At 34.6% G+C, this 15,755-nt stretch overlaps 1 protein-coding gene across 1 annotated transcript in view; it reads right to left on the bottom strand.

The window, feature by feature from the left end:
• CFAP47 (cilia and flagella associated protein 47) overlaps positions 1-15,755 on the bottom strand; it is a 427,534-nt gene that overhangs the window by 85,861 nt on the left and 325,918 nt on the right. The window contains exons 54-56 of the mRNA XM_015127166.3: positions 14,458-14,569; positions 11,606-11,710; positions 7,946-8,102 (exon numbers count right to left, since the gene is read on the bottom strand). Of these exons, the coding sequence (XP_014982652.3) occupies positions 7,946-8,102; positions 11,606-11,710; positions 14,458-14,569 (374 nt within the window). The remainder of the gene's footprint in view (positions 1-7,945; positions 8,103-11,605; positions 11,711-14,457; positions 14,570-15,755) is intronic.

The raw sequence follows: 15,755 nt of genomic DNA, 5'->3' as shown, positions 1-15,755 counted from the left end.
TTTTCTTACACCAATTTATCTTTCTTCTTAAGTATAAAACCATGCTCATCCTGACTGGCAATTTGCAATGATTACTACATATATTACATAAATATTTGTTCAACTCTGGATCTACTTTAGATAAGACTCAGAGGACCTCCAGGGATTTTCATAACTAATTCTATCATGTGAAATGAAATGCACTGTTATTTCTTCTCCACATCATGTAAGTGTGATTAACTTATAATTATGCGACATTGTGCACTTTATTACTTTACTGCTGGTGAACATCATGGCCATAATTAACCCAAAGCCAAAAAGAATGCATCAATGTACTTTGTTTTCATTGACTAATTCTCATATGAAAGTTGATATCCGTAAAACTAATATATTATGTTAATTAGTAAGCCTAGTTTTATTCAGTGCTATTTTGTTTTGCACCAATAAACTACCGATATATAAAACAGAATTCATTTTTATTTAAATATTTGAATCAGATCACTAATATTGCATTTAAATTTGGATAGAATAGAAAGTGAATAATTTCCAGACGATAGCTATTTTAATAGAAAAGTAATCAAAACAGTTTTGTATTCATTAATTACTGATTCACTCATTTACACAACTTTTAAGTATACAGTCCATGCTGAGTGCCATACAAAATCAAAAACAATGAATGTATTTATGTGGGTGTATGTTTGCAGATACATATACATATGTTTTCTCCACATGGGGGATAGTTTTGGAATGCACATACAACAGTTTCCAGCATGAAATAGATGCTCAATGATCGACTATTAAAAGACTGCTAACAAAGGTTTAGAACATTGAATGAAGATGTGTCCTTAAATGTGTAATATGTGTAAATCAGCCCCTAACTTCTAATGTTTCATCTCAGTTGCTTACTTTCATTCATGGCTACCCTTTCTTTCTCCGCCTTTATTCCCATCTGAGCAGGGTCGAAACTTGAGAGATGCGGTCTTGGGTAGGGGACATAATTACGGATGAGAAAATACTGTGAGAATTGTGTCCATGGACACCAGTTACTGAGCGAGGGTACGCGTCCAGGAAGCCAAAGCATGTATGTACACGACAGGATGTATGTACAGGGTGTATGTACACACAGGACATATGTATGTGTACAAAGCATATATATACACAAGAGGAAGCCAAAGCATGTATATATTAGGCCAAGCCAGTGTTGGATGGCAGAGTGAAAAAGAGGAGAGACAGCTGAGAAAATGTGAAACGAATGGCAGTAGGGGCATTTCTTAGGGACTTTGGATGGAATGGAGGGAGGCCTGTTCCCCTAAGATCCAAGGGGAGATGTCAAAGAGAGGGGCAAGTGCCATATTTTAGATCATGTAACCGGCTTTAAAACTACCATCTCTGAGCAGATAAAAAATTGAGTGGTCCTAAAGAGGGCAGTCAGACACAATGAGCTCAACATGCTGTTCCACCGCTTACTCACTGTATGGCTTTGGGGAGTTTTTCAGCCTGAGGTTCCTCATTGGAAAGGCAGGAATAGTGACTTCCAGGATTTTGGGGGGAGTTTGGGTACAGTCATGTTGATAAAGCTCAAGTGTGGTAACATAAAGGGATCTTAATAAATCCTAGCTACCCAGACTGTTTGAAAGCTATTCTGCAGCATCCTGCTCCTCATGGGATTCATTAATGGTTTACTTTAGAGACATCTTTACTATCCTCAGGTTGTTTAGGTACCTCCTCTCTTGCCACCCTATCTTATTAACCTTTTGAAACTGGCATGGCTTCAAATATGTACGGATGTCTGAAACATTATCTTCTCTACACCTTGCCTTGGGTAATGTTCAACTGAAAGCTCTTTCGAACATTCTCTCTGTGGGCTGGGTGCAGTGGCTCATAAGCCCAGCAATTTGGGAGGCCAAGGAAGGCGGATCACTTGAGGTCAGGAGTTCCAGACCAGCCTAGGCAACATGGCAAAACATCGTCCCTACAAAACATATAAAAAAATTAGCTGGACATGGTGGCACATGCCTGTGGTCCCAGCTACTGGGAAGGGTAGAGTGGGAGAATCATCTGAGCCCGGGAGGTGCAGGCTGCAGTGAGCTGAGATTGTGCCTCTGCACTCTAGCCTAGGTGACCAAGTGAGACCCTGTCTCAAAACAAAACAAAAAATTCCCCCCTGTTCCTGTTACAGGTTGCACATCTCCTTGCGTGAAGAGTTCTATTCCTAAGTTGGGTATATCACAAAAATATGAAATACAAAAAAAGATGAATTAGAATAATTTTTTAGAAAGTTGAAACAAGATTAGGGACACCATCTGCAGTCAAGGATGAGACACAGTATGGTCATGTAACTTACTTGGAATAAGCCAAAATGTTTTCTTAGAAACCAATATACTGAGGAAAAATGTAGTGACATAATCAGGTTCCACAGTACAAAAACCAGACAATTGCTCAAAAGAGGCAACCATTCTTCCTGATACTAACAGCTGATTCTTAAAAAGATTTCATTTAAAAAGATTGCAATGTAATAAGAAAGGCTTTGATGTACTGATCTTCACCAGTACATCATGATGACCTCCTTAAAATATTTCTATGCAATCTGGTGTTATGGGTAAACGACATCACGAAACAGTGAAATTCACTGAACACAATTCTTAATGTGGTTGGGAGAGGGTGTAGTTGATTTCAAGTACTGGGCTTTTGGCTCCTTCTATTTAATCTGTTAAATAGATTTCAGACCACTCACAGAAACAGATTGCAAGTCTTTCCTGTAATTCTTTACTATCTCTCCACTCGAGCTTTTCAGTTTTATATATAACTAGGTGAACAGTTAGTGAGAAATTGTTCTGCCTGCTTACTGAGAAGCCATGTGCAAAGGTATACAGAAACCTGGCTTTGCAGAGTTGGGATTTTAATCTTACTTCCTTCACTTAATAGCTCTGTGATCATGAACAAGTTGTTAAGCCTCTCCATTAATCAATTTTATCCTCCTTAAAAACAGATATAATGACTATTTCAGAGGGTTCCTGTCTTAGTTGGGGTTTCCTCAGAAGTTGTTATTTGGGACGTCACCTCAGGAAATGTCAGTAGGGAAGTGCAAAAGTGAGACAAAGATTAGGACTACAATGAATGGTGTATTATAAAGGAAGTTACTACTGTGGATACATGAGGTTCAAGGCAGCTAGGGAACTCTGAGAGCCAGTGCAGAACACACATCTCAAAGGTATACTGCTCAGGGGAATGGGAACTGTTATATTTTTCCACCACTCCCTGTCATCCATAGGTTGAGGAAAAATTAACTCACTAGGGCAGCCAGAGGAAATACCCAAAAGAGTTATGGGTGTTGGTAGCTGGACAATGGCCCAGATAAATACTAGTTGCATATTTCTTGTCCTGAGATAACATAAAGAATCACACACATGAAGTGCTCAGTATAGTCTTTATAACTGGTAACTATCATGTATCCCCAGATTCAATCACAACTGTGCATCACCTGTTAAATTACAAGGGCACCATATGCCTTAACTGAAAGTTAAGTTAAAGGTCGGGTTCACACCCTCATGTGCAAATTGTGGAGCATAACAAGTATTTATGCTTGAGTGAATGGGAAGCCACTCTACTAAGTAATTCCCTGTGAATGGTGCCAAAATTCTCCTTAGGAAATAATGGTAAGTTTGTTGTAATGCACAGACCAGTGTGTGCCCAAGGTGCTCAGTTTCTTCTCCAAATAGCACAACCACAATAATATTTAGCATCAGACTATTTTAAGATGGATATAACAAAACACTCATCTTGAGTGTTAAAAATATCAGGAATATAGGTAAGCCTCTAGAAACATAGTTTTAGGCAACATAGTATAGTTGTCTGAAGAAAAAGTAGTCTGGAAACATGAAACATTAAAAATGTTTGCCAAAGAAACAGATTCTCAGACTTTTGGGAAAACTCTAGGTATATATTGTGAACTTTTCTGCTACCTGTGGTCATGGACTTTTCCACTGTTACTGGCTTAAATCTTCTGAGCTTTGCTTCTCAATTCCAGTTCTCCCCCAACCCATCCATATCCATCATCCACAAATAATTCTAGAGTCAGCATTCAAAATGCAGGTTATAAAGTACAGCTAATCTTTTGAAAACTCTCATTATCTAGAGGATAAAAGTTGGATTCCTTATGATAGTATTTAAGACTTTTTCAATATCCTAACATATCTCCTCTCTCTTTTGCCTCTCTCTCTCAGATAGATATGTAGATAGATGATACATAGATAGAAAGATGATAGATTGATAGGCAGATAGATAGATAGCATTAAAGAGTTTAGCCTAAAACTGCCTCTTTACATATTTTAAGTTCAACCCAAAGGTTTCTCTGTACATAGAGAACTATAAGCTATACGGAACTGTAAACAGACTACAAGCCTACTCTTGTGCCAATCACTGAGGTTTGGCCAATCAGAGGTTGCCAACTGTTCAAACCATGTTCAAATAAGGCAAACTCAGAGCTGTAACCAATTCGGCTGTTTTTGTACCTCCCTTCTGTTTTCTGTATGTCACGTTCCTTTTTCTGTCCATAAATCTTATACCACATGGCTATGCTGGTTACTGGGCCTACTCTGGCTTAGGAGGCTGCCTGATTCATGAATCAGTATTTGCTCAATTAAACTCTGTTAAACTTAATTCGGCTTAAATTTTTCTTCTATCACTACACAGACGGAGTTAGAAATACATAAAATATATAAAGATCTTCAAATTCACTACTTTTTCTAAGAAGGCAGCATTTTCAGAATTTCAGACTGACTATCAAACTTCCGGGTTGCCCAATTCTCTCTCTTTTCTCCTGCTAATATCTTGGCTATTTCTATTTTTATACTTCTCCCAGAAATAATGCCTTTTGATATTCCAAAGATCTTTGGTACTTAGTTTCTACTGTGTTATCTCTAAGTTTTAGAAATTTGGGTATTTTATTTATGGTCCAGTCATTCAGCAGACAAGCATCAAAAGCCTGCTCTGTCTTATTTGCTCAAGTTACTAATAGATCATGCCTGCAAAGATCTCACAAATATTGTGGGATTAACAAATATTAGCTACAATGAGTGTGACAAATATTTAAATCAAGCTATGTACAAGTTGCCATGCTATCCATAAGGGGAAGAAATCATTCCAGGATTTGCAGCTAATGAGGAGGGAGGGGGAGAGAGAGAGAGAGAGAAATGAGGAATGCAGGATGCAGGATCTGAAATGCTGTGAGGTTCCTCACACCAGCAAGGAACCATTTGGTGAGATGAGTCTTGTTATCAACTTGCCTAAGAAATTTTTTAAAGTTCTGTAGAATCTGTAAGAAAATTTACATCTTCTTTTAAAAGCCAAAATGAGATTGCCTACTGCTATCATGAAATAATTTAAAGACATTTACAAATATTTAAATGAGAAGGTATTTGATATGGTCTAGCTTTGTGTCCCCACCACCCAAATTTCATCTTAAATTGTAATCCCCAGGTGTTAAGGGAGGAATCTTATGGGAACTGACTGGATTATGGGGTGGTTTATCCCATGCTGTTCTCATGAGAGTGAGTGAATTTGTATGAGATCTGATGGTTTTATAAGTGTTTGATATTTCCTCCTACACACTTGATCTCTCTCCCCTGCCGCCATGTTAACATATGCCTGTTTTTTTTTTCCATTATGATTGTAAGTTTCCTGAGGCCTCCCCAGTCATGAAGAACTGTGAGTCAATTAAACCTCTTTCCTTTATAAATTACCAAGTCTTGGTATTTCTTTATAGCAGTGCAAAAATGAACTAATACAGTATTAATCTCTACTTTTAATGAGTATATTTTGCATATATATTAAATATTTTAATTCTTCTCATCAGTCATGTTTTTCTGTAGACCCTGTTTTTCTGTAGATCAAATTGTGAGGCTTAGCCACCAACGACTATAAGCACAAGTAGATACGTAGATAATGCATTAAAAAAACCCACAAAAGGGAGAAGGATAAGAATATAGCAGAAAGGGAGATGCCATCACCAACAAAGGGGAAAGATGTTCTTTTTCACATAGGATAGGGAGACAGAGAAAGAGAAATAAGACATCAAAGGTCTGTGAATCTTCCTTTGTCTCACATCTCCTCAGGTTTAAGGAAGAAGCGGGAGAAACAAAGCCTGAACATTTGCCCGAGAGAGTGAGTTTACTTAAAAGAGACTGTTTTGAACTGCAAAAGACTGATCAATTTTTAATTGTCAAGCTTACTATGTTTAATTGTTACATAGCAGAAAGAAATGTATAGCAATGTTAGAAAATTAGAAAGTTACATTATTTTAAAATTTATTTTTAATGTTAAAATCTTAATCCAAATTTGTTTTTATTAACATGCTCATAGTTATAAAGTAATTTGGCTGCACCTATCCTGAATAATTCCATTCCCTGGAAAGATCCATTGATATGTCTTGTGTGCTCACATTCTAGAAATTCTGTGCCCTACAATTGGTATAAATATCACAAAGACATATTTTTTGGTGCATATCTAAATTTATGATTTAAATCCCAGCCAAACACAATAACTTTTATATTTAATTTTGTCAGTTCCATGTTCCTTTTTCTCTAACAGTTATTTCAAACCACCACTCCACTCTTCAAATTCTCTACTATATCTCTTTTCCTCAGCAGATAAAAATGTAAATATATGACTGCTCCTAATTCCAAAGCCCTTCCACTACCTACCAATTTATTGACATCCATATTTGTTTTATTTTACCCCCACCCGAGGAAGAAATCCTCTCCTGTTCAGTTCTTTCTTTACCTCTGCTCTGATTCCAACCCTCCTAGACCCTTAGCCTATCAGTTAAACCTTACATCATTTATATCTTTAACTCCTGCTCCACCCTGGCTTCTCCCTTCTGCTTATACATATGCTCAAGTCTTTTCCATCTTAAAATACTAATTTCCTTGAGCTTGCAGTCAACATTTATTAAACACCACATGCCTCTCCTGATCACAGTCAAAATTCTTATAAGGGAATTTTACATGAGATGAAATTACTTTCTTAATATTTAAAATTATTTCAATCCAAGAAGATGAAGAAATGATGGAAAAGCACCAAAGTGCAACAGTTAAATGACATGTTCAGCTTCAACATCAATCAAAAATTTGCAATGATGATAAAATATAATGTTCTTTCAATCAGATTAATGGAGATTAAAGACAATGTTATTACCCAGGGCTTACACAGTTCTGGAAAATAGGTAATGTCTATATTATACTCCTAATTGCAGCATGAATTGCAAAGGTATAAACATTCTGGAGAGTAAGTTGGTCATGCATATAAAAAATCACAAAATATATAACTTTAACCCAATAATTGCACTAATAATATTTTGAGTAGAAGTAGTAATAATAGTTGAAAAGATAAATTGGTAATGCTTGATATTAGATTGAAAACGTGTTTCAAAAAATTCATGCTGAGTTAATTTTTAATTCAGACTCACATTATTTATTTGTTTAATATAAAGTGATCAAACTCTTCAAATAATCTAATTAAAAACACGCACCCTCAACATGGCATAAAAAAAGGACAAGACTAGTTGAAGCCAAAATTTATTCCAAATATGTTGTCTCTTTATTAAGAAAATGTAAAAATGAAACAAAATCACAATATCAGAATTTCTATAAAGTTTTGAGGAATAAGCATTGGCATATTTGAAAAATATCATAAGAATCTTACAGATCTACTAATTTACATATTTGGGTTTACAGATCAAATTGGAAGAACTTGATTTGTTAAATAGATATCTAATTCTGATTCTGTACCATTATGAGCTGTGATTTCAGCCAAAATACTGCATCTCTCAAATCTTGTTTTCTCTTTTATAATTTGCTCTACAGATTTCTAGAGTATTCATTTGTTCTAAAATGTTTTGATTCTATGATAAAATAAGTCTGATAAATACCTATAAAATAACATGTAAAATATCAGAAAAACAACTTACTTGTCAGTGTGATATCAATGAGGACATCTTCCGTTGTGGGATTTTTGAAAGGTATAACAATAGATGACTGAAGACCAATGCGTGTGATTATTCTTTCTGTGTCTAGAGGCTGGGGAAATAGTCCTACTCCAGATAAGTAGAATTTCCATTCTGTAAACTGTTTGAAGATAATTATTTATAACATATGTGTCCTAACTGCATATACTTTATTTGCAATACTTAATAAGTATAATGCATATAAAAATCTGGACAGATAAGAAAAGTTTTGTTGCTAAAAAGCATTGCTTTATTTTTCCTTTCTTTTCCAAATTCCTTTTAATTATATGGAAAAATAATTCTATGTATTTTTACATTGAGGCAGAAGAGGGCAAAAGTGCAATATTCAAATATCAAAATATTTCAATGCACATAAAGTTATTATAGCAACATAAAATAGAAAGTTCAATGGAAAATCTGGCACTTCTGTTCAAGTTTTTTTTTAAACAAACTTGGTACCAAACGCTGCATGTAGTTTCCAAACTCTTTGGGTGAATTTCAAATGAAATTCAGATAGCTACCACATTAAGGCAAAGAAGATGAGGCACAGATTGAAGCTCCAATAAAAGGAAAAACATACAACTGCATGCCATATTATTTATCCCCATCATCGAGCCCAGTGCATTATCTCTTATTGCATGATATGGATAAATGAATAAAAATTTATGTGAAGGAGATTGAATGTGGTTATTATTTTTATCTAAGTTTCGTAAGCACATAAAGCTCCGTTTGAAAATCTCTTTGTAGTTTAGGATAAAAGTCCCTCCAAAGTACAGTAGACTGTGACTCAGTTCTAGGGTCTCTTAAACTTCTGCAACAAACACTTTGCTAATGTTGCAGATGAATAAAAGGATCACAAACAATGTCCTACTTTATAATATCTCAAACTGTATAGATGTTTCCAAGCTTAAATTCCAATAAAAAGAGGGAAGCTTGCTTTAAGATTACTTCAAATAAGGAGAAGTAGTGAAAGCAAACTCATAAAACCCTGCCTCCTTAGTAGAGAGAATTAAAGGAAAATTTCATCTGGATATTATCTTCAAATGACTATATTACTATTAGTCACAGATTTGACTAGCATAATGTAAATTCACTGTATTTTCAATAATAATGTCCTAACTTGATTTCACAAAATTGACTGACTAAAGTCAAGCATCAGAGTTCAAGCATCAGCAAATTAAAACGTGTTAAGAATAATCAGAACTTTCCATAGCCACAGGCTACAAAGATCATAGACTCATGCTGGATTGTAAAACCACTCTGATTTTATAACTTCTTCCTTAATGTTTGCTATTCTGACCTTTAGATGAAACAAACCATACAATCAAGTATGAATGAAATATACAAGGCACCTATTTGAAAATGAAAAGGAAGCATCTGAAAACTAAGAAAGAAAATCTCAGAACATAATCTTTGAAACCAAAGAGAAGTTATAATTTACCACATTTGCTGCTTACTAGTGCTCCACTTATTCTGTTATGTAGTAATGTAATTTAATTTAGAGACTCTGGTTGCATAAAATATAAGTTCATGATATTTGCAGCTGTGATGTCCTGACCAAATTAATCACAGGATTCAAAATCTGCACAAACAATTTGAACTTAACCCAAACCCTAACCGTAACTGAATGGTTAGATTTTTTACAATGCAGAGCTTTTCACATGAATTGAAACCAGAAGCAGATGAAGCAGATAATGAACCATAGCTATTTCCCTCAATCCAGCAAAGAAGTACCATCAGAAATAAAGCTTACCCTGTAAGAACAGCCATTAGTCGGCTTTAGATTAATCAGCTAATCAGCTGTGTGTGTCAGTTTAGATAGATTTAATCAGTTAAATCAAGAGAGGGATGGAAATCTATATGGCTATTTCCCTAATGGTAAAAAGTTATTCCAAACTCAAAAAAATAAACTCTAAAGTTTATTTTAAAAAAACATATTCTTTAGATGCCTGTTCATACATAATGCATACCACATTTTCAAAAGTTTATGAAGTAGTTTTTCTTGCAAAAGATGTCAACTGGATGAATTAAATAAAAGAGGAAGACGTAAATGATTCAATGATAAATAGGGCAAGAAAAATCATCAAGGTTACAGCAATGTATTGAAAAGGTTGAGGAGGTCTAGACCTGGTAGCTGAAAGCATGAATTATTGATTGAAGTCTAATCATAGCTGAATCCTTATAGATTTGCTACAAGTTGGAAGGAGATATTCAGAGTGACTGAAATTAACCATCAGTGTTCAACTAACTCATAGAAGGTTTGAACGGATTATTTTCTTGTTTGAGCCTTTTTGTGTTTGATGAAGAATTTAGCATTCAACTTCTAGGCTAGGATTTTTTAAAGCTATTAAGCTCCAGAACTGATTATCTCCCTACTGAGTTCTAAGACTGTCCTTGAATAGATATGCTTTCCACTAGAAATACAAGCAAAAAAATTGTCTCCAGTAATTATGATGAAGGGGTTCTAATCCTGCTATGTAGCAATCGCTTAAAAGAACAGCCTCGTTAAAATTACTTGTCTGAAAGAAAATAATGTCCATTATACATTTTCTTCTGTGTGAGAGGATTACTGTTTGTCTCCTTTAATATTTTTGAAAAAGAAGCATATTTCTATAGTATTTGTCTCAGGTCATGTGTTAACTGGTCATTACAATATTTAGACAATTTAACAGCCTCAAAACAAATTTTCTAAAAATAAATCAAAAAAATTTTTGGAAACGAAGATACTTCAGTTACCCATAGGCCCTGTACTGACATGGAGACCCTTGTATTATATTTGATTCCACTGCACCTCAGATATCAGGGTTCTGTAAGCTCCTTGATGTCTTCTAAGATATAAAGTACTTTCCTCCATTTGCTTTCCTCCCCATGAACATTTGAAGAAGTAAAAATAATATAAATGTAAAATTTTACATAAAATTTTAATTGGCAGTAAGAGAGTTACAATCACTTTGCTAACTAAGTAGCTGTGAAAAGTAGATATAAAGATGAGCTGAAACCAGATTATCCTGGATTCAGGTCATACCTTAACCTTTTACTAGTTGCCTGATTTGAATTTCTCTGTGTCTCAGATTCCTGATGCATAAAATAGGATTGATAACAGTACTTCCATTATAGGACTATGGTGAGAATGAACTGGGATTATTCTTAGAATGACATGGGATACATTTAGAGATTGTCAAAAAGTGATAAACTATTGTTTTTAAAAATTAATACTTCGGAACACTGTTCAGATAAAATGCAGTGGAAAAAAATAACAAATATTTACAAATTGCACTCTATATTTTATATGTAAGCTTATGGAAAGTTGAGTAGTAAAACTCAAGTTAGAAAATTAACATAAATGCCAGTGATTTGCCATGTACATTAAAATATCTGTGTTTTAAATCTGGGTATATATTTCTCTTCATTCCACTGATCTATGTATTTAAAAATAACCTTCTTCAGATGTCTGCATATACACAATGCATATTGTATTTTACAAAAATCATTTAACTAATTAACTTATAATTAACTTGTTTTACTTGCAAAATAGGATAATTGAATGAATGATGAATTATATTTATTTATATATTGATTTGAAATTTCATTAACGTGGCTTGGTCCGAGAATACTCTATCATACCTGAGCACAGGAGAAGTTGATGCAAGCTTGATGATCAGTTCTTCCAAGTGCAGAAGGATAAAAGAGAACAGGTAAGTCTGTGGTGGAGTGAGGAGATATGATCAGCTGTGTAAATGGAAAAAGGAAAAGAGGAACAAAAATTAATACCCATTTGGTTTGAGCTGGTATATTTGTGTACTAGGTATATGCAGGGTCGATGTTTGTGTGATTAATGTGTTGCCTTGCACACATTATCTGTTCTCAGTGTGCCTGCTCCTGGAACACTGTTCAAAGGGCCCGTGTTAAAGAGTGTTCAGGGGTGATCACATCATGTTCTTATCCAAGAAAATCACCACATGGAGGACTCATTCTGTAAAAGGAAGTCAGGGTTAATTTTTTAAGCTGAGTTTGAACCTTCAATAAAAGACATACACATTTTATGTAAGATCCCATAGCATATTGCCATCCCAAGGTACATGTCAAACCACCGGTAACTTAATTTGTTGCTTTGGTAATATCAAAAGAAAAGAACTGTTTCTAAGCAAAGGTGTAAGACATGCTTCTTTAATGTGCAAGGAAATTTTCCTCTTCCTCCTATCTTGTACACATTCAGCGTGTGACCTGCTAGGATAATTTGCGTCTGTACGGTATTAGTTCAAGTTACTTCTTTAGAGACCGTGAAAGAACCCAGTGACTCTATCACAATATAATAAGGGCTTGAGTATATTACATAATCAAAATGCTACACTGGAAATAATTTAATTTGAAGATAAACACTTACAAAATGATAGCATGAGTGGCACATGTACGAAAAGGAAGTCTACTATTTTACACTAATACATTTTGCCAGAAAAACTCTGAAAAGGCAAAATTACAGTTAAGTAGTATCTTTCAATCCTTTTAGAATACAGCTGTTGATGCCCAATAAACTGTGATAATTATCTACAAAATGCAAATGCAAATTTAATTTTATATTTAGAACGGAGTCACCTGTTTATTATACAATTGTGGTTTATCTACATCTAATATTTTTATCTCAGGCTGGCTCTCTCTCTGATATCTTGAATGTTTCAGGACTATCAGTTAATATACACTTTAGGGTTACTAATTTCACTGTCAGACTTAGCAAAAATAAGTAAAATTGTATTTTATATAGTCCTTCAACTTAGAAAATTTGGAAAAATAGTTTATTCTCTCCATAGATATAAATATATAGATGTTTCTCTCTCTATATTTTTCATTTATTATCATTACAACTAATGTGTGTTCCTATTTGCTTTCTAAAATGTGATAGTATTTTTCTCATAAATAACTTTTTGAGTTGTTTTCTAATATTAGAGTTAATTGCATATTCAGTGATCAATAATGTTTGATAAATGAATAGAAGAATTAATGGACTACAAAGCAATGGCTGGAAATGTTAAAACAGAGTTTATATTCTTGATTATGTAATGTAAGTTTGGATGTGCAATATATTACATTTATTTTCCCTTGGACCGCAGATTAGATTGTTCTCTAAAAGTAGATATGTAAAGGATACAAAAACACCACTATCTAATGAGGAATTTCAGTAATATGTAAATTATATCCTGAATATCAGACTTTATATAATTTATGGAAAAATGTATTGAATGATACAATAATGTGTGTACATTTTAATACACTCTTTTTAAGATTAAAGCATATACACCAATTTTAGCAATATAGTAATTAGTGATTTCTAATTTGACATATTATGATAGCTAAGAACTACTTTCATATCATTACATACGTTGGCAATCAGTAACTGACAAGAGACAGATGTTAAGATATAAATAAATCAAAGTGTAGATTTGTTAATCATTAAACAACAAATAGTAAAAGCCGTTATTTAAATACTATATCTACTAGCAGGGCTTCATGATTTACTTTGAAGTCCGGTGATAAAAACAGTCTACTGTAATTATCATTTTGATGGTTACCTGAAAGTGTGACACTCACTGCAAATAAATGGTGTCCTATGCTTTAGAAACAGAGATAGTCATGCTAAACCTTAGGATCTTATTTTGTAACTTGCAGGAAGCAGAAGAGTGATTTAGTATCATTGACTGGACCTAGCCTCTGCCAGGATCTAAGAATGAGAAAGTTGGGCAGAGAAAGAAGCAGAGAGGGGTAGAGTTGTCAGCACTGTCTGAAAGCGTGTGTCTGTGTCAGGGGTGAGGAATGGGGGATGGGCAAGAACTCAGGAAAGGCTAGAAAACAACTGGTCTCTTGGAGCCCTGATAACATATAATGACAATAGAGTTAATAATGATAATATTGGAAACTGTTACAAAAACTGATTACTAAAATGGTGAGAAGGAAAACACAACCAATTTATTAGAATGAAGTCATCATGAGCATGACTCTAGCATATATAATTTAAAAAACTTATATTAACATGATATTGTTTTGTTGATAAATTAAAATTCAAGGGGAGAAGTATATAAAATAAATTCTTTTTTTAAAAAAGTTATTTTTGGAGACAGAGTCTCGCTCTGTTGCCTAGGCTGGGTTCAAGCGATTCTCATTCCTCAGCCTCCCATGTAGCTGGGATTACAGGCACGTGACACCACGTCTGGCTAATTTTTGTATTTTTAGTAGTGATGGGGTTTCGCCATGTTGGCCAGGCTGGTCTCAAACTCCTGGCCTCAAGTGATCTGCCTGCCTTGGCCTCCCAAAGTGCTGGGATTACAGGCATGAGACACCATGCTGGGCGTATAAAATTCAATTCTTAAATTTTAGAAATTTAAATCCTTAGTAATTCAAGTGATAATACTCCACCAGTGTCCCCAAATCAGAATTGGAAAATACTTTAGCAGCAATAAATTTCATGGCTCTCTGAATTTACTTACTTGTGATTTTCTGTTAATATCCAGGACAAAATTTTCAGGATTACTGTTTGTTGCTTGCAATTTTAAGGTTTCATGTGTACGATTAACTAAGGGAATGATCTGAGTAACATGCCTGGGAGAAAAAAAAAAAAAAAAAGCTAGTAAAGTTGCTGGTATTCATAAACTTATTTAGTGTTAATTCCATAAACTTGATGACCCCTAGAATTAAAATATGCCACCCCATAAGATGTATTGAAGTCTTAATTCCTAGTACTTCAGAATGTGATATTATCTGGAAATAGAGTCACTGCATATATAACTAGTTAAGATAATGTCTTATTGGAGTGAGACAGGCCCTTCATCCAGTATGACTCGTGTCTTTGTAAATAGAATCATGTGAAGATACACAGAAGATGGCCATATAACAGTTGAAGTAGAGATCAGAGTGATGTATCTACAAGTCACAGAAAGCCAAAGGATGCTGGCAAGCACAAGAAGCTAAAAGAGACCAGACACAGTTGCTCATGCCTGTAATCTCAGTGCTTTGGGAAGCTGAGTCTGGAGGGTCACTTGAGGCCAGGAGTTCAAGACAAGCCTGAGCAACACAGCAAGACTCTGTCTCTACAAAAAATTTTGAAAATAGCCAGGCATGGTGGCTTGCCTGTAGCCCTAGCTACTTGGGAGGCTGAGGCAGAAGGATTGCATAGCTCAGGAGTTTGAGGCTGCAGTGAGCCATGATTGCGCCACTGCACTCCAGCCTCAGTGACAGAGCAAGACCCTGTCTCTAAAACATGAAAAAAAAAAAAAGAAGAAGAAGAAGAAGAAGAAATAGAAGCTAAAAGAGACAAAGAATTATCCCTTACAGGTTTCAGAAGGAGCATGGTCATAGTGAACCCTTGATTTTAAACTTCTAGCCTTCAGAACTGTGAGACAATACATGTTTTGTGGTCTTAAGCCACCCAGTTTATGGTGCTTGTTATGGCAACCCTAGGAAGCTAATATAATGACTTCTTTTAGTTTCAAAATCAAAATAATTATGTATGAACTAACGACATTTTACTAAATTAAATAATCTTTGGCTCTCTATTTTTGAGAGCTAATGTTATCCCATATTAGATATTAGAATATATTCCAGTTTTAGGAATAATGTTTACTTATTGTTTTATAAATGCTAAATCCAGCCAAAAAAGCTAACACAGTCTAGTTGTAATAATAGAGTAATAAAGGCACAAAGTTTTCATTCATAACATTAACAAGATCCGAATTGATGATGAGTAAATGCCCAAAATATGTGACTATTTATGCTCTAAGCAAATAAT

This window comes from Macaca mulatta, chromosome X, assembly GCF_049350105.2.
Source record: "Macaca mulatta isolate MMU2019108-1 chromosome X, T2T-MMU8v2.0, whole genome shotgun sequence".
NCBI classification, from domain to species: Eukaryota; Metazoa; Chordata; class Mammalia; order Primates; family Cercopithecidae; genus Macaca; species Macaca mulatta.
Note: the sequence above shows the minus strand (reverse complement) of the source record. Positions and strands in the feature narration are given on the sequence as shown.